The sequence below is a fragment of the Eubalaena glacialis genome, chromosome 18 (assembly GCF_028564815.1).
Source record: "Eubalaena glacialis isolate mEubGla1 chromosome 18, mEubGla1.1.hap2.+ XY, whole genome shotgun sequence".
Lineage (NCBI taxonomy): Eukaryota > Metazoa > Chordata > Mammalia > Artiodactyla > Balaenidae > Eubalaena > Eubalaena glacialis.
Genome location: NC_083733.1, coordinates 54572975 through 54598171, shown reverse-complemented (window position 1 = coordinate 54598171; position 25197 = coordinate 54572975). Strand labels below are relative to the sequence as shown.

General features: G+C 40.9%; 1 protein-coding gene across 7 annotated transcripts; it reads right to left on the bottom strand.

The window, feature by feature from the left end:
* Positions 1-404: 404 nt before the first annotated feature.
* On the bottom strand, positions 405-19179 carry ZNF875 (zinc finger protein 875). Of its 7 annotated transcripts, none has more exons than XM_061174072.1 (6): positions 19088-19176; positions 18647-18735; positions 10523-10649; positions 9990-10088; positions 3094-3144; positions 405-2860 (listed from the first exon to the last, which is right to left on the bottom strand). In XM_061174072.1, exons 2-6 carry the CDS (start codon positions 18677-18679, stop codon positions 1179-1181), a joined length of 1992 nt encoding a protein of 663 aa, XP_061030055.1. In that variant the 5' UTR covers positions 18680-18735; positions 19088-19176; the 3' UTR covers positions 405-1178. The 7 variants fall into 7 exon arrangements, with proteins under 7 accessions (XP_061030055.1, XP_061030054.1, XP_061030057.1 ...); XM_061174071.1 differs by having other exon boundaries at positions 18647-18704; XM_061174074.1 differs by having other exon boundaries at positions 18647-18704; positions 19067-19091.
* Between the last annotated feature and the right edge of the window lie 6018 nt (positions 19180-25197).

The window sequence follows — 25197 nt, the reverse complement described above, 5'->3', positions numbered from 1 at the left end:
ATGACCCAACCACTGAGTATTGTACTTCAAATCCTACATCACCACTTTCTAAATATTCATATACTTTGTTCTTTTATGTTTTCAAATCTATTCTAAATACCTGTACAGGGATAAAAAGATAAGTTATTATACAATTTCTATATTTTCCTGCCTGTTCTTAGAAAACTTATTTTCCAGATAAAATTCACAGTCATTTAGTCAAGTTTCATGAAAAGAAACTGGCCCTTGGGACACGACTCTAAATGAATTTGTGGGACACTGCCATTTTCAAAAAGAGTATTCTCAACCAAAAAAGTAGTATATTTTACAATGGTTGGAAAAATTTAAACCAAATAATTACTAATGGGATGCTGTATGGTAACTCAAAGAAGAATAGAAAGTAATTTTATTTTGTATTTCTGTATATGTGTACATACTTTCTTCATAACACTACATAGTACATTTCTAGTCTAAAAACACTAGTCAATAGAAACATTTTCAGTATGGATTCAACCTGAAAACCAGAGACAGCCCCAGGAAGCAAGCAAAGATACGATATTTCCAAAAATGGACACCTCTTCCCAAACTTAGAGCTAGGATGCCTACAATCTTTCTTACCTGTCAGCCTTTTGTACAATAAAACCTTCTACCCAAGCACTATCTCTGTCCCCATGAGTTGACCATTTTCCAAACTCTCCCTGAAGCTGACTCTGCTGGGTCATGCTCTGTGGAACCAAGATTAAATCAGCCATGGTTTCTGTCTCTTGTTCTCAGAAGGTAAGACAGACATCAAGAGACAGACTCTAGAACTGCTATTTTTGTAACATCCAGGTTACTGTGGAAGGAGTATTCAAGTATACTTGGGAAATGATATTGGAATAGTATCAATTCTCTAATTTCAACCTACTTAATAAGTACTCTCTCCATCAAGTTACCTGAGAGACCTTCCACAACCTACCATCCCCACTAGGGAAAGCCAGAGCCCCTGAAAATGGGCCAGCAATTCTCCTTCAGGTGATTGGAGATGTTGACCCTTACCATTAGTCTCGTGAACACCCCCATCACACATGAGATGTCTCTACTTTAGTGTCTGGCAATGGCTGACTTATTACTAAAGCTACAGCCCTGGGTGGGACTTCTGGTGTCTCATGCAGTGTGACTATTGGCTAAAGGTTTCACTACTTGTCCACACAAGGTTTCTATCCTGAGTGTGTCCTCTGATGTCTGATGAGGTTTGATTTCCGACTAAAGCCTCGCCCACACTTCCTACAAATATAAGGCTTCTCTCCTGAATGGATCCTCTGATGTCTAATAAGGTGTGACTGCCGGCTAAAGCCTTGCCCACACTCCCTGCATACATGAGGCTTCCCCCCCGAGTGTGCCCTCTGGTGTGTAATGAGAGTTAACTTATCACAAAAGCCTTGTCCACACTCCCTGCACACAAAGGGTATATTCCCTGAGTGTGCCCTCTTGTGCCTAAACAGGTTTGGCTTCTGGCTAAACTTTCTACCACACTCCCTGCATATGAAAGGCTTTTCCCCTGAATGTGTCCTCTGGTGTGAGATGAGGGTTGACTTATCATTAAAGCCTCGCCCACACTCTGTGCATACAAATGGCTTCTCCCCTGAGTGTGTCCTCTGGTGTGTGATGAGGGTTGATTTCCGGGTAAAGGCTCTCCCACACTCCCTGCATACAAATGGCTTCTCCCCTGTGTGTGACCTCTGGTGTTTGTTGAGGTTTGACTTCAGGCTAAAGCACTGCCCACATTCCAGGCACACATAAGGTTTAACCCCTGAGTGCGTCCTCTGGTGTATCTTGAGGTTTGATTTCCAGCTAAAGTGACGCCCACATTCTGTGCACACATAAGGTTTCTCTCCTGTGTGCGTCCTTAAGTGTCTAATGAGGTGTGACTTCTGGCTAAAGCCTTGCTCACACTCCCTGCAAACATAAGGCTTCTCTCCTGAATGTGTCCTCTTATGTCTGATGAGGTGTGAATGCTGGCGAAAGCCATGTCCACATTCCTTGCAAATGTAAGGCTTCTCCCCAGAGTGTGCCCTCTGGTGTGTGATGAGGTTTGACTTCAGGCTAAAGCTCTGCCCACATTCCTTGCACACATAAGGCTTGACCCCTGAGTGTGTCCTCTGATGTGTGAAGAGGTTTGATTTCCAAGTAAAGCCTCGTCCACACTCCTTGCACACATACGGTTTCTCCCCTGAGTGTGTCCTCTGGTGTGTGATGAGGTTTGACTTCCAGGTAAAGCCTCGTCCACATTCCCTGCACACATAAGGCTTTTCCCCAGAGTGTGTCCTCTGGTTTTTGATGAGGACTGACATACTGCTAAAGCTTTGTCCCCACTCAGTGTACATGTAAGGGGTCTCCCCTGTGTGTGTCTTCTGGAGGCTGAGCTGGTTTGACTCCTTGATAAAGCCTAGCCCAAACTCTCCATATTTGACTGCTCCAAATCCTGAGACTTCTAAACCATGTAATATTTTGTCTGTTTCCTCAAGGTTTGTCCTCTGGGCAGGGCTGGGCCCTATGTCCACCACTATGTTGTCTTCCTTGGACCTTACTGGCTGTTCTTCCAGGGTTCTGGACAATGCCTTTGAAGTGCTGCTTTTACTTACTCTCCCAAACAAAAGCTTGGAATGTTCTTCTCTCTCTTGAATTTCTGCTTTGTTGCTTGAGCAGGTTTGATCAAAGAGTTGCTCCTGCTGCTGTTTCTGATCTTCTGAATATTGTTTCCCTGAATGGAGATGATTTCCTGCACATAAACTTGAGAAAAACTGAGGGAGATGACTGAGCCACACATGTTGGCTGAGGGCTTGCTGACTAGAGAATGCCAGAGGACAGGAGGGACAAGGTTGAATTTCTAGCTTTGATCCTGCTGAATAAAGAATGTTTTTAGTCAAAGCAGTCATAGGTAGGGTTGCCTAGGCCATTTTGCTTTGCCCACTGGTCATTCATAATATGTTCACATCACAAGCTGTCTCCCATTCAGCCATACTTCCCAAGATCTATTTTTTATAATCCAGCCTGCAACCTGTTTTTTGTATGGCTACAATATAATATCTAAAATATCCAGTTTTCAAAGGAACAGGAAAGAGTGACACATACCTAGGGAAAAAATTGCAGCCAATAGAAACTGTTGCTGAGTGGGCCCAGATGCTGATATGGGGGGAAAAAAAAAGAGTTCAAAGCTGATACTATGAATATATTCAAAGAACTAAAGAAAACAATGTGTGAAAAATTAAAGGTAAGTATGATAACAACTTAAAATGGAGAATCTCAATAAAGAACAGAAACAATTAATAAGAAACAAAAGGAAATTATGAAATTAAAAAGTAAAATAACTAAAATTACACAGTTACTAGACAGATACCACAACATATTTGACTTTGTAACAGAACCAGTGAACCTGAAGATAAATCAATAGAAATTACCTAAAACAGAAGAACAGAGTTAAAGAAAGACTGAAGAAAAACAAAGAGCCCCAGAAACCTGTAAGACACCATCAGGTAAACCAAACCTATGTGTAATGGTAACTCAGGAAGGAGAAGACAGAGAGAAAAGAGCAGAAAAAAAATCTGAAGAAATTATGGCTTAAAAAGTTCCAAATTAAAAAAAAAAAAAAGAACTTCCAAATTTGATGAAAAACAATCTACAGATCCAAGAAGCTCAACAAACCCCAAAATAAACACAAAGAGATCCTAGCTAGACACATCATAGCCAAAATGTTGACTATCAGAAAAAAAAAGACAAAAAGGAAATCTTGAAAACAGCAAAGGAAAAATGACTCAACATGTACAAGGGGAAAAACAATATGACTAGTGCTAACTTCTCATTAGAGACAATGGAGACCAGAAGGCAGTGGAATAATGTATTTAAGGTGCTGAAATAAAAGATAAAAGACTTCTATCTATGAAGAATTCTATTCTCACAAAACTATGCTTCAAAAGTGAAATTGAGGGAATTCCCTGGAGGTCCAGTGATTAGGACTCCAAGCTCTCACTGCTGAGGGCCCAGGTTCAATCCCTGGTCAGGGAACTAAAATCCCACAATCCCACAAGCCACATGATTCAGCCAAAAAAAAAGAGAAATCGATATAAAGATATTCTCAAATTAACAAGTACTCAGAGTATCTGTTGATAGCAAACATGCCTTATAAGAAATACTCAGTAAGTCCTTCAGGTTGAAAAGAAATGACATGAGACACTAACTCAAATCCACAAGAAGAAATGAGGGCCACCAAGGGACGTCCCTGGCAGTGCAGTGGTTAAGACTCCGTGCTTCCACTGTGGGGGGCGCAGGATTGATCCCTGGTCAGGGAACTAAGATCCCGCAAGCCACGTGGCAGGATCAAAAAAAAGAAAAGAAAAGAAAGAAATGAAGGCCACTGAAACTGGTAAATATGTGGGTAAATATAAAAGATAACATATGTATATTTTCCTCTTAATTTCTCTAAAATACAAAAAACTATTATAAAAGGCAATAAATATAACACAATATTGTGGGCTTTACAATATATGTATAAATATTTTACTTGAACTAAGTTAGTATTAATTAGAGGTAGATTGTGATAAATTAAGGTGCATATTTTATTTCCTAGAGCAGCATTAAGAAATAACTCCAAAACAAATTTAAAATCAAGAGTGAAATTAAAATAGTACACTTAAATTAAAAAAAAAAAACAATATGCCATAAAAGGGGCTAGAGAAATAAAGACATGAGACATATTAAAAATAAATAGCAAAATGACAGATTTAAACCATATCAATAATTATATTAAATATGAACAAACTGAACACTCCAAACAAAAGGCAGAGATTATCCCACTAGATTAAAAAAGCAATATCAAACGATGTGCTATTTACAAGGGACACATTCTGGATCCAAAAACACAAGTAGGTTAAAAGTTAAAAGGATGAAAAAAGATATACCATGCAAACAGTAATCACAAGGGAATTGGAATGGCTACTATATTAATAGTAGACAAAATAGATTTCAAGACAAGGATTATTGCTAGACAAAAAGAGGGGTATTTCATAAAGACAAAAGGGCAATAAATCAGAAAAATAAAACAATTATAAAGGTATCCACAACTAAAAACAGAGCCCCAAAATGCATGAAACAAAAACTTACAGAACTAAAAGAAGAATTAGATAATTCAACAATAATTGGAAATTTCACTATTCTATTCTCAATAATAGAAACAACTAGATAGAAAATCTCCAGGGATACAGAAAACTTAAAAAACCAACTTGACCAAACTGATAAGTATGGAACATTCCATCCAATGACTGCAGAATGCATATTCTTTTTAAGTGCACATAGACCATTCTTCAGAACAGATCATATGCTAGGCCAAAAAACAAATATCAATAAACTTAAAAACATTAAAGTTATATAAAGCATGTTTTTCTACCACAAAGGAATGAAATTAGAAATCAACAAATGAAAGAAAGATGGAAAATCCACAAATATATAGAAATTAAACAAGATACCTCTAAGTAACTCAGGGACAGAGAAGAAATCAGAAGAGAAATTGAAACATATTTTGAACAGAATGAAAACAAAACCCAGCATAATAAAATTTATGGGATGTAGCTAAAGAAGTGATTAGAGAGAGATTTATAGCTTTAAATGCCTGCATTAAGGAAGAAGAATGGTTTCAAATCAACTGTCTAAGTTTCTATCTTAAGAACTTACAAAAAGAGCAAATTAATAAATAAGCAGAAGGAAAGAAATAATACACATTTATAAAAAATTAATCAAATAGAAAACCAGAATGAGTAGAGAAAATCAATGAAATTAAAAGTTGATTTTTGAAGAGATCAACAAAATTGAACAATCTTTAGCTAGAATGAACAAGAAAAAATAGAGAAGACAGAAATTACCAAATCAAGAAAGAAAGAGGGAACATCATTACTGACCTCACAGAAATTAGAAGGATTAAAAGGGAGTAGTATAAACAACTTTATGCCAACAACTGGACAACAAAGGCAAAACAGAAAAATTCTAGAAAAACACAAACTATCAAAACTAACTCAATAAAAACTAGAGTATCTGAATAGACCTGTAACAAGTAACAAGATTGAATTAGTAATTAAAAGTCTTCACACAAAGACAAGCCCTTGTTCAAGTGTCTTCACTGGGGGATTCTAACCAATATTAAAAGAAGAAATGATACAAATTCTTCACAAGTTCTTACAAAAAATAGAGGAGAGAAAATTTCACCACTCATTACATGTAGTCATTATCCTGATACCAGAGCAGACAAAGATATCAAAAAGAAAGTAAAATACAGATAAATACTCTTCATGAACAGAGGTGAAAAAAATCCTTAACAAAATATTAGCAAACTAAATCCAGCAGCAAGTCAAAAAGAATTATACATTATAATAAAGTAGGATTTATTCCAGGAATGCAAAGCTCATTTAACATCTGAAAATCAATTAATGAAATACACCATACTAACAAAATAAAGACAAAAACTACATGAACATCTCAACAGATGCAGAAATATCTAACAAAATCCAATACCCATTCTTAGTAAAAATACTCCACAAACTAGGAATTGAATGGAACTTCCTCAACCTGATAAAGGGCATCTATATAAAACCTACAGCTAACATCATATTTAATGATAAAAGACTGAATATTTTCCTCTAAGTTCAGAAACCAGACAAGAATGTCTGTTATCAACAACTCCATTCTACACTGCACTGGAAGTTCTAGCCAAAAGGCTAAAGGAGGGGAGTAGCAGAACAAGGAAGAGGAGAAGTTAAAGACATCTAAATTGGAAAGGAAGAAGTAAACCTCTCTTTTGTTCACAGATTATATGATCCAGGACGTACAAAATTCCAAGGAATCCTCAATAAAGAGACAATAAGTAATCATTGTATTTAGTAAGGTAATATGATAAAAGCTCAAAACACAAAAATCAATTGTATTTCTACATACTAGCAATGAACATTCCACAAATGAAATTAAGAAAACAATACCATTCACAATAACATAGATAATAATAAAATATTGAGGAATAAATTTGACACAAGACATGTAAGGCGAACATTTTAAAACATTGCTGAGAGAAATTAAAGTCCTAAATAGACAACCATAGATTAGAAGATTCAATATTATTAAAACGGTGATTCTCCCTAAATTGATTGATAGATTCAATGCAAACCCTATCAAAACGAGAGTAAGCTTGTTTTGTTTTGTAGAAATTGACAATCTGACCCCAAAATTTATGTGTCAATTCAAAAAACATAGAATAGCCAAAATAATTTTGAAAAAGTTAGAGTATTTACACTCCTCAACCTCAAAACTTTATAAGACCCCAGTAATGAAGATAGTGTGCTGTTGTCATATGAAGAAACATAGAGATCAATGGAACAAAATTAGGAGTCCAGAAATGAATCATTTACAGTCAACTGATTTTCGACAAACGAGCCACGGCAATTAAATGAGGGAAAGCATACTATTTTTTTTTTTCTTAACACCCTCATTGGAGCACAATTGCCCCACAATGGTGTGTTAGTTTCTGCTCTATAACAAAGTGAATCAGCCACACATATACACACATCCCCACATCTCCTCCCTCTTGCATCTCCCTCCTTCCCTCCCTATCCCACCCCTCCAGGTGGTCACAAAGCACCGAGCTGATCTCCCTGTGCTATGTGGCCGTTTCCCACTAGCTATCTATTTTACATTTGGTAGTGTATATATGTCCATGCCACTCTCTCACTTCATCCCAGCTTACCCTTCCCCCTCCCTGTGTCTTCAAGTCCATTCTCTACGTCAAGCATACTATTTTTAACAAATACTGCCAGGACAATTGAATATTCATATGCAAGAAAATGAATTTAGACTTTCACCTCACATGACACATAAAAATTAACTAAAAATGGATCATAGCCCTAAGTGTAAAAGCTAAAAGTATAAAACTTCTAGAAGAAACCAAAGAAGAAAATCAATGTGGCCTCGAGTTAAGCAAACTTCTTAGTTACACCACAAAAAGCACAATCCATTAGAAAATTGTTAAATTGAACATCATCGAAATTTAAAGCCTTTATGCTTGAAAAGACACCATTAAGAGAATGAAAAGACAATCCACAGACTTGTCTTTTTTCTGAAACTTCATTTCATAGTTGAAAATAATAGAAAATCCTGTATCTGATATAGCACTTGTGTCTAGAATATATGAAAAATTCTTACAACTCAAAAAGAAGACAAACAATCCAACTTAAAAATGGGCAAAAGAACTGAGTAGCTATTTCACCAAAGAAGATATGCAAATGGTTAATAAGCACATGAAAAGATTAACATTATCAGTCATTAGAGAAATGCAAATTAAACCACAATGCAATACCACTACATACCCACTAGAATGTCTGTAATCAAAATTAGAGACAATTCCAAGTGCTGGCAAGGATGTAGAGAAACTGACACTCTAAAACACTGCTACTAGAAAATGCAAAAATAGAAAATATAAACATAATAGAAATGTAAAACATAAATGCTAATAGAAATGTACAGCCACTTGGGAAAATAATTATGCAGTTTCTTAAAAGGTTAAACATAAACATACCATACAATCCAGAAATTCTACTGCTAGTTATCTACCCAAGAGAAATGAAAACGTATGTCCACATCAAGACTGGTACATGACTATTCCTAGCAGCACTATTCACAATAACCAAAAAGTGGACAATCCAATTCACATCAACCTGTGAATAGCTAGACAAAATGTGGTATATCAATACAATGGAATATTATATGGCAATAAAAAGGAATGAATTACCAGTACATGCTGCAACATGGATGAACCTCAAAAACATTATGTATTGAAGCCAGATACAAAGACAAATATATATTTTATGAGACCATTTACATAAAATGTCCAGAAACAGCAAATCTATAGAGACAGCATACCATTGGTTTCCTGGAGCTCAAATGGGAGGAGAAATAGATGCAAATGGGCACAAGGTAACTTTTTAGAGTGATGGAATGTTCTAAAGTTGTGTGGATGTGATAATCATACAACTCTAAAAGTTTACTCTAAATAATTGAACTGTACACTTACAATAAGTGGATTATGGTCTATAAGTTATAACTCAATGAAGCTGTTAAAAAAGGAGCTGTGGAACTGTATACTTCTAAAGAGAGGTTATTGAAATGGTCTATATTAAGAGAGACTAAATAGATATGCCATGTAAATTCACTACTGGGTCATGTTCTGGAGAGGAAAAAATATTACTGTGTCTACTGACAATTATGAGAGGTAGATGATAGGTATTAGATAAAATTATTGTGTTGAAGTTAAGTTTACTGAAGTTGATAGCTGTACTGTGGTTATATGAGAATATCACCATTCTTAGAAAATCTTTTAACATACATCCACATATGAACCTACATATACACACACACACAAATATATATACATAAACATATACATAAATACATACACATACGTATGGTGGAGGGAGAAGGGAGAGCATGCACACAAGAGACACACAAGCCAATGATAAAGCAAACTGGGTGAAATATTAGTAGGTGATTTTATGATGCCATTTTATAAAAATATATATGCCATATATATTTATACATATATGTGTATGTGTAGAGGACATAAGAATGTTCTTTGTACTATTTTTATTTTTGCAAATTTTCTGTAATTTTGAAGTAATTTCCAAATATCAAGTCAAAAATAAATAGGATGAAGTCCACTTCTGAAAATGGCAGCAGACTGAACTGGTCACAAGTATCCCCCGCAGAAAATAATGCCAAGTGAGAGGAAGGGAGGCTTCCTGGTGGAGGGAAGCGACAAGGAAACCAGGAAAGTCCCTCCCTTAACTGAAGATGATATTCTGGAAAAGAGGTCATGCCAGGCAGCCTTACCAGGGACCTAGGGGCCTAGAAAAGAGCTTCCTCCCAGTACCTGAGAGATGCCTCATCCTTCCCTACCTGCCATGCTGCAGACGGTTCCAACTACTCTGTGTCACACTCACCTGGACAGAGACCCGGCGGACGTTGTCTCTCCTCTATCCAGGGCTCTTCCCCTCGCTCCAGCTGAGAAATGAGTTTTGGTTTGGAAAATGGAATTTCCGCTCATAAGGAAAGAAAAAAAGGAGACTCTTGGTTATGAGCTCAAGGGGCCATTCCAGAACTCAGAGACAACGTGGAGAGGGAAACCCAGAGGGTGATACAGAGGACCTATGAATAGTGAACTCTCTGCAGTAGAAGGGCTGAGTAGGAAAAGGTGACTCCAATCAGAAAAACAGCATATTAACACGGTGAATGAAAATCTCCTGGGTTTGGGGCAAGATAAAGTAAGAAAAAAAAACGCAGAGTGGCATACACAATATGAATAAATCTACCTGCTTTCAACTCTACTGAATCCAGATCCACCTGAGGAAAAAGGTAAATTTTTGTTTTGAAGCCCAACCCTAAGACAAAGCTGCTTCGTGAGTAGCCTTTCTTCGTGACATACAGAAAATACTCTGTGAGCCAGACTTTAAGTGCTACAGGAAGCCCTTCTTACCTAGTGAGACCAAGTGGTTATAAGTCTCCAGCATCACCTCCCTGTGCAAGGTCCTCTGAGCAGGGGTCAACAACCTCCATTCCTCCTGGGTGAAGTCCACAGCCACATCCCCGAACGCCACGAATGCCTTTTAACACAAAACACACCTCTGCTCATCCAGGAGTCTGCCTTGTCCACACCTCAGGATGAGAGATCAAAAGGCATCCCTGAGGAGGTAGAGAAGATTTCTAGACCTGACTATGGATGATGAATAAAGGGTAACACAATATACCACTCTAAAATATGCCACTTTGGCATAAGGATTATTTTGAGCTGAAGGCAATTAATAAGCAGACACAAGAAAAGCTCTCTGCCCTCTCCCATTTGCCTAAAAGCAGAATATAAATTTGCAAAGGTGTCCCCCTTCCCCTCTCTACCAGGAGGACAGAAATTAATCACCAGATACAACTCTAGACCCTTATCAGCCCAGGGATCGGCACCAGAGAAATCTACATAGCAAACCTTTACTAACTAGCCCTTATCTTCTATTAGTTCCCCCATATATTATTAACCTTCCCACAATTTGCTGCCTAGAAACTCAAAGTCCTTTTCCTTTGTCTTGTCACTTCTCTAAAGTTATTGCTATTTTGTTAAGATGCCATATAAGCTCAAGTTCTAACCACCCCTTTTGAGTTACCCATCACCGAGTACTCCCATGTGTATGCATCATGCACATGTTAATACATTTCCAATTGTTTTTCTCTTGTAAATATGTCTTTTGTCTAATTTACAGCCAATGAAAAAAAGAATTTTCTCCTCCCATACATGACCTTCGTGCCAATAGTTCAAAGACCATTACTCTCCCATCTCTATCCAGCCAGCATCATTGTGCACCTATCACTGTCAACATGCTAGGCTCACTGCCATGGGGGATAAAAGCAAAAGTTCTTCCACATTGGGAGCTTTAAATCTAAGCAGGAAGAGGAGGAAGACATCATACACATTACATTAAAAGAATAATCCTCTTGCTGAGTTTGAAGAATTTCAGAGACTACTTGGTCTAAGCATTTATGTTCTACATGAAGCAGCTCAGCCTCTGGGGCAGGGGATGAATAACCCACCACTATGTGTACTTCAGGCAGGGCTCACTCCTTCCCCTCCCTCACACTGCCACTTGAGCTGCTCAGGCCTGAGGAATGAAGTGGATGGTGGTGAAGAGCCTGGATTCAAAACACTCTGCCTGGATTTGGAACCTACCTGTCCCCAACTAGTGTACCCTTAGGCAAATTAGTTAACCTCTCAGCACCTCAGTTTCTTCTTCTCTGAACTGAGAATAACAGTGCTTATCTCCCAGGTTGTGCTGAGGATCAGATGAGTTGATAAATGTAAGGACTCAGACAACTGACTGCTCCACACAGTATGTGTGGTGAGGTTTTTTTGTTTTGTTTTTTTGGTTTTTGTTTTGTTTTTGTCCGTGCCGCGCAGCTTGCAGGATCTTAATTCCCCAACCAGGGACTGAACCCACACCCTCGGCAGTGAAAATGCCGAGTCCTAACGACTGGACCACCAGGGAATTCTCTGTGTGGTGTTTTAAATTACGGATTCCTGGGTCCCACCACAAATCAATAAAATCAGACTCCTCAGGGATAAGGCTTTTATACTTTTAAGGGCTCCATGTATACTCATGGTTGCAAATCACTGGGTCAGAGGAATCTGGAGAGGGAGAGGTCACTGTAGGATACAGAGATCAGAAATGGTTTCATGAGAGGGCAGTATGATCTTGGTCTTAAAGGCTAGGCAGGATTCAAAGGATGAAGGAGCGAGGAAGGCTAGGTACTCCAGACAAGGCATGTGAGATGGGAGGGAATAAAGAATGAAAAGTGGCTAGTTGGGAAAGAGAGCAGGCAGGTTGTAGCAGCCTACAGAGAGTCTGAAAGGTCAAAGGAATATAAAACTCTGTCCTCTACTGTGCATTTAAGGCAATATTTGAATACTACCCTTGAACTGATGGTAGAGGACTACACATGTGAATAGACAGGTGGTAAAGCACATGTTGCAAAATACTCATTATTGAATCTAGGTGGTGGGTATGTGAATGTCAATGTACAAGTCTTTGTATTTTTTTCTTTATGTTTGAAGCTGTTCATAATTAAATGTTAGAGAGAAAAAGACTATTCACTCATTCAAGTTCCTGCCCAGTCCCTGTAGTGATCTGATCTAACAGATCCTCCTCAGAAAAAACACACACACACATACCTTGAAAATCTCTGACAAAGGAGCTATGTTACAGACCAACCTACATTATTTCAACAAGTTTAATACAACTGGTATTCCTGCAGCTCTAGAAAGAGTCATGGTTTCTTTGTCTGAGACCCATGCATGTAGGGAGGGTACGGTAAACACTAACTGGATGATCCATTTCAAACCTCTCCCACTGAGTAGCAACACAGCTAGCAGTCTGGGGAACTAATTTAGAATAAAGAAAAAATACCTAATGAATTTTCACATCTGACTAAACAGATCTCCTGAAAGCCTGTTAAAAGCTTCAGTTGAATGCTTCTAGCTAGCTTCTATACATGATAATGTATAGAAAGAGAAGAGTTAAAGAAGCAACTAAGCAGTTCGCAAGCATAATTTAGAGGAAATATAGACAAGCCAGGACTTGCTGGGTTGGAAAATAAAACTGTTTTACATCTCCAGTCTCTCCAGCCAGCAAGAGTCTCAAAATAAGAAATGGCCTCAGGGTAAAGATCAAGAGTTTGGCTAAAAGACCCAAACGTTATGACCTCTGAAATTGTTAAGGTGATGCCTAGTAGACAAAAGGGCTTCTGAGATTCTTACAGGTATTGTCCCACAGCACTGACACCCTGCCCAAATATAAGAGGCCTATCTGGAAAGGAAATGTGATTGTAGCTTTTTGTTTAATAGAGTAATATAATCTGCTACATGGGAAACCCAAAGAGTTTTTAAAGAAGTCATATCAGGGCTTTCCTGGTGGCACAGTGGTTAAGACTCTGCCTGCCAATGCAGGGGACATGGGTTCGAGCCCTGGTCCGGGAAGATCCCACATGCCATGGAGCAACTAAGCCTGTAAGCCACAACTACTGAGCGTGCACTCTAGAGCCCATGAGCCACAACTACTGAGCCTGTGCCCCACAACTACCAAAGACCACGTGCCTAGAGCCCATGCTCTGCAACAAGAGAAGACACTGCAATGAGAAGCCCGCGCACTGCAACAAAGAGTAGCCTCTGCTCGCCGCAACTAGGGAAAGTCCACGCACAGCAACGAAGACCCAACGCAGCCAAAAATATATAAATAAAATAAAATAAATTTAAAAAAAAATATATATATATACTCTAAAGAAGTCGTATCAGTTTGACTAAAAGGGCTGGAGACAGTTCAAAATGAAGAGGCCTCCTATGTGCCTCCACCTCCTCCCCTTTTTGAATGGGAGTGTATATTGCAGTTTTCCTGTCCATGTCTCACCACTGTGTGCTAGGTGGGTAGTTGGGGGTAGAGGGAAACAAATAAATTGTCTTTTTAGTATACATCTCTGACTCAAAAGGAGTTTCACTGAAGAAGCCTTAGCCACATCCAGACTGATATGCATATGATACTGGACTTTGAGGATGAAACTTCTGGGTATCCTGGGAGGGGAGTGAGTTTATCTTGCACAAGGGAAGGACGTGGATCACTGGGACCAGAGGGTAGTTACAGTAATGAACCCCACTGTATAACATCTCCCTATATCTACACCCTTGTGTTAGTCCCTTCCACAACTCTGCACTTGGCTATGTGCCTTGCTTTGATCAAAGGGACATCAGCAAACGTAACACGAGCTGAGGCTTAAAACGTGCTTGTCCATTGGGGTTGTCCTCTCTCTTGCTGTGTAGGGAAACCCAAGACCATCGTTTGATCAAGCCTAAGCAGAGTCTCTAGAACAAACCCAAGCCTACATGGAAAAGAACCAAGAAAAACCAACACACCGGAGACAACCAGCTTGGTAACTGTCATGCATGGATAGTCACCCAGCCCCAGTCAAACCACCAGCTGACTGCAGCAACAAGAGCACAAGTGAAACCTGCAAAACATCCATCTGTGCCCAGCTCAAAATGCTGACCTATCAAATTGTGTGCTAATAAATTATTTTGTTTTTCTTTTTAAATATTTATTTATTTATTTGGCTGCACGGGTCTTAGTCGCAGCACTCGGGATCTTTGTTGCCGCGTGTGAGATCTTCGTTGCAGCATGCGGGATCTTTTAGTTGCGATATGCGGGACCTTTTGTTGCAGCATGCGGGATCTAGTTCCCTGACCAGGGATGGAACCCAGGCCCCCTGCATTGGGAGCACGGAGTCTTAACCACTGGACCACCAGGGAAGTCCCTAAATTATTTTGTTGTTGTTTGTTTTTTTAAAAATAAATTTATTTATTTATTTATTTTTATTTTTGGCTGTGTTGGGTCTTCGTTTCTGTGCGAGGGCTTTCTCCAGTTGCCGCGAGCGGGGGCCACTCTTCATCGCGCTGCGCGGGCCTCTCACTGTCGCGGCCTCTCCCGTTGCGGAGCACAGGCTCCAGACGCGCAGGCTCAGTAGTTGTGGCTCACGGGCCTAGCCGCTCCGCGGCATGTGGGATCTTCCCGGACCGGGGCACGAACCCGTGTCCCCTGCATTGGCAGGCGGATTCTTAACCACTGCGCCACCAGGGAAGCCCTATTTTGTTTTAAGTCAGTAAGTTTTGGGTAGTTTGTTATGAAGCAAAGGCTAACCTATACATTGATAAAGGAGTCACGTTATATGAAAAATACTTTGCAAGTAATATTAACCTTGAGATCAAGGTTAATTGATTGCCAAGATGCTCATGCTGTCACAAACTCCTAAGAGAGATTCAGACAGCAACAGATTCAGTCCTCCCATTTCTCACTGCCTCCCAGGCATGAAGTCATTAGGTGATAGAGGATAGATTTATTTGAATGACTTGAATAGTTATTTTTCTCCCTTTTTCCAGCCAAGTGCCTAAAAAGTGAATTTAATCTAAATTAAAGGTGTATATGAGATTACTCCACTGTGCTGGCAATAAACACATTTTCAGAATGAATAATCAGAACATGATGTCATAAACAGAACACATTTGAAGTGAAGACTGCCCTGAATATCTAAGACACTGTTGTTGAGACACTGAAGGAAGACTTCTAAACAGAAAAGTGATGTTACTGTAATGTTTGGGGGACGTGAGGATTACAGATGCAATGGGTAGCAAAGGAACATATCAACATGGGGAAACAAATCAGGACGTTATTGTGAACATTCACATTAGAGAAGAAGAAGATCTGCACTGGCAGGTCTACCTTGGGAATGTAACACTGCACAGTGTAACAAAAACAAAAAAAAACTGCACAGTGTAAAGTGAAACATGGTGATGGAACAAGGGAATCTCAAAAAAGGAAGAAATAATTGATAGGATCACATGTTTTAGAACAAGCAGGGTTCCAAAGCTCCAACTGGTGTGAGTGCTCACTGCTTCAAAATATTCATTTCTACTCACCTTGTCATATTTTAGTTTTGAGAATAAATACAAATCTATAAAAGAATTTCATGCACAAAGTTGATCACAGAAGCATTATTTGCAACAGTTAAATATTGGGAACAAGTTAAATGTTCCCCTAAATTGAGAACTAGTGGATTGGATCATTCACTCAAAGCACTATTATAGAAATCGTTTTCAGTTGGATAAATGTTGGTTGTTCCTTCATCTATTAAAAAATGGGTCTGAGTAGATAAAGTGTCACTAGCTTTAATACAATACGATCGATCTTATCATTAAGGTCTATCAAAATGTATGTATGTAGGGGTGTGTGTGTGTGTGTATGTATATAAAATTAACCAAATCCCAATGATAAAGAAATCTAAAAATAAAATGCAAGACTCATAAGTGTGCAGGCTGTGCTTTACACATCGTTGAATGCAGTCTATCAAGAGTTCTGCAAACAGTAAACATTCAGCAAATTTGTTCAATGGAATCAAGGAGAAAATACTAAGAATTAGTAACATCATGTGCCTGCCAGCCCAACTCATTTGTTACAAATTCTACTTTACCCTCTCAGGCAGTGATAGCTAATATCCTACTGTATATTTGCTTAAATTGTTTTGTGTAATTCAGATGTCATGCATATTAGAGTACCTGGAAATCCTCCTCAAACCCCCTGAAATATGTGGTTAATTACATGCCCCAAATAACATATCAAAACAAACAGAAACTCCCTTGTTACTTATTAGTTCCTTCAAATTAATTTCTTTAAGGTGTGGTTCCTCCATGCACCAAACATATCATGTGTGCCAGGTACTCCTCTAGGCACAGAGGTTTCATCTTAAACAACTTATCAGTTCAAATGCTTGTGCACTTTGATCAAGTTTTCATAATGCTTTTTTTTCTTTTTTCTTTTTTAAAGTATTAAGGGCAGGAAAAGTCAGCTCACACAAATTTCTGGCTTTTCCCAGAAAATCAGAATGCTTCCCTAGTAACATTATGAGTGGTGAAGAAAGTACACACAAAAGATTCAATGTTACCTTAGGAAATGCCCCAGATTTCCTATGCATTCTTGGTACTAACACTTTTCAGATGAATATAATATTTTACAAATGAGAAATGCAGAACTCTCAAAGTTGTTCTGATAATGCCTAGGAAATTGTAAATCTCTAACATGGAGACCAGGATTAAGAATAAATCAAGAAGGCTTCCCTGGTGGTGCAGTGGTTAAGAATCCGCCTGCCAATGAAGGGGACACGGGTTTGATCCCTGGTCCGGGAGGATCCCACATGTCGCGGAGCAACTAAGCCCATGCACCACAACTACTGAGCCTGCACTCTAAAGCCCATGCTCCGCAACAAGAGAAGCCACCACAATGAGGGGCCCGCACACCACGGCGAGGAGCAGCCCCCACTTGCCGCAACTAGAGAGGGCCCATGCACAGCAATGAGGACCCAACTCAGCCAAAAATAAATAATTAAAATAAATAAATGTATTAAAAAAATAAGAAATCAAGACAATGAAGGCAGATCTGAAATAACCAAGTTAGTGCATATCAAAAATGATAGTAAACAAGCCTGGCAACTGTGTTGGTGCTCAATAAATATCAGTCACATTCAATTAAGTCAAACTCATCATAGTCACCATTTTCAGGGGTTAGAAAGTTTTCCCCTTAAGTTCCTATATAACTCTGATTTCCTATGTCAAATCCCTTCTCAACATCCTTCAAAATCCATCTTACTCAAAGACAAAGTCTACACTCCTCAGCCTGGCACTCGACCTGGCCACCCAGACTCAGAGGTGGAAAACGAAAATCCTTCAGGGGCCAGGCAGGTAATAAAAATGAGAGAGACAGGCAAAACGTTAGATTTCAATGGTTTCAACCTCAGTACGGAGGATACTGTGGAAACTACAGCAAATAGACTGCAGGACCTGTCCAAATGATGCAGACACTGTTCAGCTCAAATTCCCTGACACCAAAGCAGAGTGCAGTTTATTTTCTGAGAGGCAAGCAATCCAGAATTTTTGGTGAAATCTCCCCATTGCCAGATGCTGAAAATGCTCTCAAATGTAAAATTCAGGTCAGACCATATCATGTACTGGTGAAGATATTCTGTATCTTCACCAGTACATTATTTAAAAATCAACCTAAAATACGATCTTCCCACACTGTGTTAAGGGCAGTGTGCCCAGTGGCCCAGCCTCAGACTAACCATTCTTCCTGCCCTCCCACTGGTATGTCTTCACCAACTCTCCAATTTACCAGTCGCAGGGGTAGTTCAAACAGCCCTACTTCTCCTGGAAGTCCTCCCCAGCCACTTCAGGCCACAGTCTACTCTGCTGTCCCTGCCTTTCATCCTTATCACTGGACAATTAAGCCTGGATGTTCCTGTATTTTTATTTAAATTGCTCCATGTGTGTTGTTCACAATTAACTACTTCGAGGATGACTTAAGTATGGATGGAGCAGAAAGAAATGTTGAGGGAAACTCCATGTAAGCCACTCCTCCAGGACCAGGAAAGAGCTTTGCCCAATACCAACAAGGCAGCCTCCAGAGCAAGAAAAGGGAATGGATTCATCCTCTTGACAGCCAAGATGGAATTTTACGGAAATTCTCACCTCTTTTTTGGCTTTCAGGAGCCCCGTGGCCATTTTCCTGATCTCCTGAGTGCTCTCCCTGAAGAAGGGCAAAGTCTCAGAAGGCAGATCTGAGAATGTGAAGAGATATAAGAGCATGCCTAGTTGGAAAACCCCTCCCAAGTGCAGGCGGGGTGTGCTCCAGAGCCCCACTACTGGGGATTGGGAGTGTCACAGAATTCACCACCACAAGCCAATTCCCATCTAGACCCCTGGAGAAAGGGCCCAGGGTGACCGAGCACCCTCAAGCTCAGCCCCAAGCTCTGGCCAGAGAGTGAAGGCCATATCCCCCAGCAGCGGAGTAAGGGTTTGTCCCTAAGGCAGACTGTGTCGTCGTGAGTAAAACCGGGACAAGCATGGGGACGTGCTGAGTGGACGAGGCAGTGACTATTGGGCACTCACGGAACGCGGGGTGCACGTTACCGATCCTGAGGCTGAAGCTCGGGAACCAAGAGCAGAGGTGTGAGAAGGACCCGAATACTGTTATCTACCCCGTTGCCAACCGGCCTAATGGGCTGACTCCACCGGCCGGAAGTGTTCCTGTTACGCCAACTCCTTACGCTAAGGGGCGAGCGGAAGGGAGGGCGGAAGTGGCCGCACAGGCCTCTGGAGACTGTAGTCTTGGGATGGAGAGGAGAGGTGCGTGGGCTTCTCCATCGCAGGGTGACTCTCACATCCACCTCTTATACAGCCAAATTTAGGAGCCCGTTGTTAAGGTGCCCAGACCGCAAGGTTCACCAGTTTCTCCGCCGAGGGCCAATGAGATCTGCAGGCCACGAGAGCGTCGCAGACACCCCCGAGAAGTCTAGGAAATGTGGTCCTGGAGCCTGGTGTTGCGGCGGCGGGTGACCAGACTGTGCGCACTGACCTTCAGCGGCGCGGGGGAGCTAAGCTTCCCCACCAGTCTCCACTGGTGTCCCCTTCCCGGAGCTGAAACCAGGGTCGGCACGGGCTGGACCAGAGGCGGGCCGATGTGGGCGCGGCTCAGAGTAAAGCACTTGGAGGGTGGGGAAGCGGGGTGATGCTGTGTTGGGACTCCCAGATAGGAGAGACACCGGCTTTACGTCCCCGAGGTTGGGAGGGGGCGCCAGTATAGACAGGGAACACCAAGGCTGTTTTCGGAGAGAGCGGGATTGGCTTGGGCCAACTTGGAATGGCGGTGGGAGTGGCTTTCGTCCTGTGTGCCCGGGATTTAGAGGAGTGGAGAGGCTGGACTTGGGTAAAGAGGAAAAGGTTCCCTGGTGGTAGTAGTATAATGAAGCCCCGCGGCTCGAGCCAGCAAACCCTGGTACAAGTATCGCTTGGAAGAAACTTTACGAGCTGGTGGTGGTGGTGGTGGTGGTGGTGGTGATGGTGAGGGAGAGAGGGGTAAAGAGGAGGCATAATTTGACAGTTTTGTTCATCATGGATTGGGGGGAGGGGAGATTTTGTTCATCATTTTTGTTTTTAAGATAATACATTAAAATATTTATGTTGATTACTGAGTGTTTTTGGTGCTTCCTTAAATTCTGTACCCAAAATCCACATTAAGGAAAAGCATAGATAGATCTGATGCTACATGAACCTCATTGGCACCTACTGGCCTGTAGCTTTGATAAGAGGTGAGGGCTTGGCTTCTGGGCATTAAGTAGCCAGAAAGAGTCCTTTAGGAGCTTACCCTGAATTGTTGAATTGTGAGTGATCTTTTCTTTCCTGACTTCCTTAAAATCCACAATTTCCTGATAACTACTCCACTCAAAGCACCACCCTCAAGGCACCTCCAAGGCCCATCATGGTGCAAATATTCAAAGAATACTCTTAAATCTTAACACTCTACTCCAGAATCTTCCCCAATATCCCTTTGCCTGGAGAAGTAAAAAAAAAAAAAAAAAAAAAAAAAAAAGGTTTGCATGTTAGCATCAGCCTCCCCGACTGCACAGGGGTTCAGGAAGGGAGGATGAGCCCAGCACCCTATTCCAATCCTTGACAGACCTCACCAAGGATTTCATATCCCTGAATGTGGAATGTTTCTAAAAGAACTCAGTGGGCACCAAAGTCAGGCATGGGGCTGAGAGGAGCACAAATGAAATGGAGGGACTGAAAAGTGTCAGAGAAGGGATGGGGTGGGGGGAGCCGAGGAGGTGGGGTCCTGAGATAATCCAGATCCTTATGTGTAGACATGTGTACACAGTCTGTGAAGAGAGATCCAGGCTGACAGGTTACCTATAATAAATCAAACATAACAGCAGGTTGGGTGATGATGGGGCTCTGGGAACTTTCTCCCCTTTCTCCCTTCCAGGGAGGGGAAAGGGACTGGAGATTGAATCAATCACCAAAGACCAATGATTTAATCGATCACACCTATGTAATGAAGCCTCCATAAAACCCCAAAAGGATGGGGTTTGGAGAGCTTCCAGGTTGGTAGAGATTCAGGGAGAGTGGCGTGTTCAGAGAGCATGAGAGCTCTGAACCCCTCCCCCATACCTTGCCCTATGCATCTCTTCCATCTGGCTGTTCCTGAGTTATAATCTTTTATGATAAACTGGTAATCTAGTAAGTAAAATGATTCTCTGGATTCTGTGAGCCACTCCAGCAAATTAAATGAGGAGGGGGTTGTTGGAACCTCCAATCTATAGCCAGTTGGTCAGAAGCCCAGGTGACAACCTGGACTTATGACTGGTATCTTGGGTGGGTGGAGTGGGGAACAGTCTTGCAGGACTGAGCCCCTCACCTGTGGAATCTGATGCTATCTCTGGGTAAACAGTGTCAGAATTGAGTTGAATTGTAGGACACTCATTTGGTGTCCCAGAATTGCTTGGATGCGTGGAGGAAAAAAACCCCACACATTGGAATTGGGGGTACAGAACCCTTTTACCCTGGACCTGAGTTTGCTTAATAAATCTAAGAGCTTTGAGATTTAATCTCTGTCCTTTGAGGAGTCCTATTTCCCACACTCCTATCTGGGCTCTGAGGCTCAAAGATGTGAAAATCCATTTAAATTATAAACACAATGGAAAAAAATCTAGTCATGCCTATCTAGGGAACATATCTGGTTAAAATTAACATCAGATAAAAATCAGTTAAAAAGTGAAAAAATATTCTTTGAAATTAAAAGCCATACAAACTACTGTGTCACTGATAAGTTGAATAAGAAATTGACCTTCAATCTACAAAATCATTGGAAGAAACAACAGTGAAAACACTTCAGATCAAAATCTGTGGAATGAGGTTACCTGAGTGCCCAGAGATACCACTTTAAACACAGTGCCAAAAAAAAACAGGGCAAAAACTTAAGCTCTATATACATTTTTGGACGAAGTTCTAGTTTCAGTAAGGTCAAAAGTTTAAATAAAAATAACCACAAAAGGGAAAAACAAAACTCCAGAACTGAGGAAGAAGGGCTGGTCTAAATCACTGATGAGTCAAATTATTAAAAATTGATTTAATTTCCAATGAATGATGAGGAATAAAACAGTGGTTAGAAGGAAACTTTTAGCCTGAAAGTAATCTATGACTTAGAAATTAAGGCAGAAAACTAAGAAGCTAGCAATCAACTTTCAGGGCAGAAAACTAACAGAACAATAGGATATGAGAGAGGGAAGAAATAATTAGATGGGGGCAGAGAGAGGTGCTCATGGGGATACAGGAGGCAGGAAGAACATATGGAGTTTGTGCATAAAATCACTATAAAGAAACAGTCCTTGGGACTTCCCTGGTGGCGCAGTGGTTAAGAATCTGCCTGCCAATGCAGGGGACACGGGTTCGAGCCCTGGTCTGGGAAGATCCCACATGCCACGGAGCAACAAAGCCCGTGCGCCACAACTACTGAGCCTGCGCTCTAGAGCCCGTGAGCCACAACTACTGAGCCCGCGTGCCACAACTACTGAAGCCCGCGTGCCGAGAGCCCATGCTCCACAACAAGAGAAGCCACCGCAGTGAGAAGCCTGCGCACAGCAACGAAGAGTAGCCCCCACTCGCCACAACTAGAGAAAGCCTGCGCGCAGAAACGAAGACACACGCAACCATAAATAAATAAATTTTAAAAAATATATATTAAAAAAAAAAAAACAGTCCTTAGGGAGGTGGATACACAAGGATCGTGCTAGATGTGGAAGGAAGAAGACAGATACCCCTGGAGGGTATATTCAGGGAGTAACATTGGATGAAAAACAAGAGACAGAGTCAAGTGTGGAGGCTTTCCCATCTTACACAGAGATAGAGGGCAGCATGGATAACATTAGCAAGTGATGGGCACAAACGAGGAGTCAATAAACACGGGAAACAGCCCCTCAAGAGGAGATGAGGAAAATGAGCACAATCTCTTCCTCAGAAAGACAGTGCTTAAATCCATGCATGTGGGAACTCAGGTTCAGAGGCAAGACTAGGAATCAGTCAAGAGACAGCCGCCCACACCTCTGCTGTGTCACCTGCAGCCATAGGGTGGCAGGCAATACCTTCTGTTCCAGCAGAGCTGGCCAGAGAGAGCAGTTAGAACAGGAGAGGTGAGAGAGGATTCAGGAGAAGCCAGGACCTCCCAAAGGACCTTGAGTCCTGCTAGTCTCACAGTGAAGCCCCAGCAGAGGGAAGGCTCCACCGTGAAAGAGAAAACACAAAGGAAACATAATATTTGTCTATTTTCAAAATAAAATATTTAATACATGTTCAGGTAGAGATGGGTACAGAGACAGAAGTAAGGTAGAGGAATCAGCTAGACACCACAGGTATGTAATGATGGATAAATAAATGATATGTATGCGGAGATTATCCACATATGCAGACTTTATATGTTCACATAAATACTTATATTTATGCATCTCCCAGTAGAGATGTTTACATAAACTGCATTTACACTGTGAAGTTGACAAGGAGATAAAGTAAAAATAAAACCGCTATAGAGAGTGTCAGTCTCTCTGTTTAGTGGGAAGCACACGAGCACAGCTTCTCCCTTCCCTTCTGAACACCACTAATGCCTGCAGCAGTAGGTGGCAAATCACAGCCTGGGCCACCCCTCCCAGAATGTCACAAACATGGACATACATACCACAGAACTCACTAGAAACCAAAGCCAGGAAGTGTAGGGGCTGTGGAAGACAGCCTTCAAGTAGGAGGGACTAGAAAATTCCAGGATGGGGTACTGGGGAGTGGAGATTCCAAGAGGATCCAGATGCCTGTGCAAGGGCCAGGTAGAGAGCAGACGTGTGTCAGTAACTCAAATTTGGTACAGCAGCCCCACCCGGAGGGCTTCTCAAACACAGATTGCTGGGCCTCACCTCCAGAGTTTCTGATTCAGCAGGGCCTGAGAATCTGCTTTTCTAACACGTTTCCAGGTGACACTGATGCTACTGGTCCAAGGACCACACTATAAACTAATCTAACACTAGGTCTAGGGGAGGTACTGAAGAGCAAAGAAGCAGAAGGGACCTGAAGCCTTTGCTAGGGGTTTCTCTGTAAACTTCTCAAATATAAAAACCTTCAAGACACTGAAAGAGCATTTTCGGCATCATGTCTACAAGTACAAGGTACCAGTCAGGGAGTGTTCCGTCAGGTAGTGATGGGCCCGACCAGGGTCCCCATGTAAACCTTCCAGAAAAATCTGTGACCCTGGCACTCTGAGAACCCCTACTTTCCACCTTCCCTCCTGGGGGAGTGGCGGGGGGGGGGTCTGACACCTTGTTTCCTGAAAACACTCCATTATAGTACAGGAAAGAACTTCTTCAAGACACCCATTTTTATGTCCTTTCCTAGGTAAAAGTCACTCGCATTCAAGTAGGAGTTTTTTAAAATAAATTATTCTGATATAATTCTATATCAGTTTAAAATTCTACATCAGTTTAATGGAAACCCTAAAATATATAGAAAAGATATAAAAATAATTATCAAAAATATTCAATGAGGCAAAGCAATACTTAGAGTGAGATATTATAATCCTAAAATACATATACCTATATGTGCTATTTTAAAAATCAAGACAGAAACATAAGGGACTCTATACAAACCTCTAAATTTATGATTTCTAGTTTAACTCTAAAATTAATTTAGAGATCTGTCAAGAAAGATACATTTTTAAAAAATGGGAAAAATATCTAAATCAACTAATGGGTCAAAGAAAATAATTATTAGGAGGTAATTGCAAGCAAATGCCCAACCAAGACAAAAAGGTGTGTCACCCCCTGAAATGGGGGTTAGAGGAATGTAAGACAGAAGAAATCAGGCCAGAATTTTAAGAAAGGAAATGATTTTCCATGTTAAAAAAAGATCATGACAAATGGAAAGAAAGGAGAGAGGGAGGCAATAGTCACAGACTCTGGGGGGTGTTGGGGCAAATGAGAATAAAGGAGGCTGGAAGAGAGATGGAGAGTGTACATAAAATCATTCTCTAGAGCTGTACTGTCCAATAAGGTAGCCATCTCATGTGGCCATGGAGCACTTGAAATACATCTAGTCCAAACTGAGAATGCCTAAGTGTAAAATACACTCCAGATTTTGAAGACACAGTGTGAAAAAAAAGAATGCAAATTAACGCATTAATAAGTTTTAGACTGATTAAATGTTGA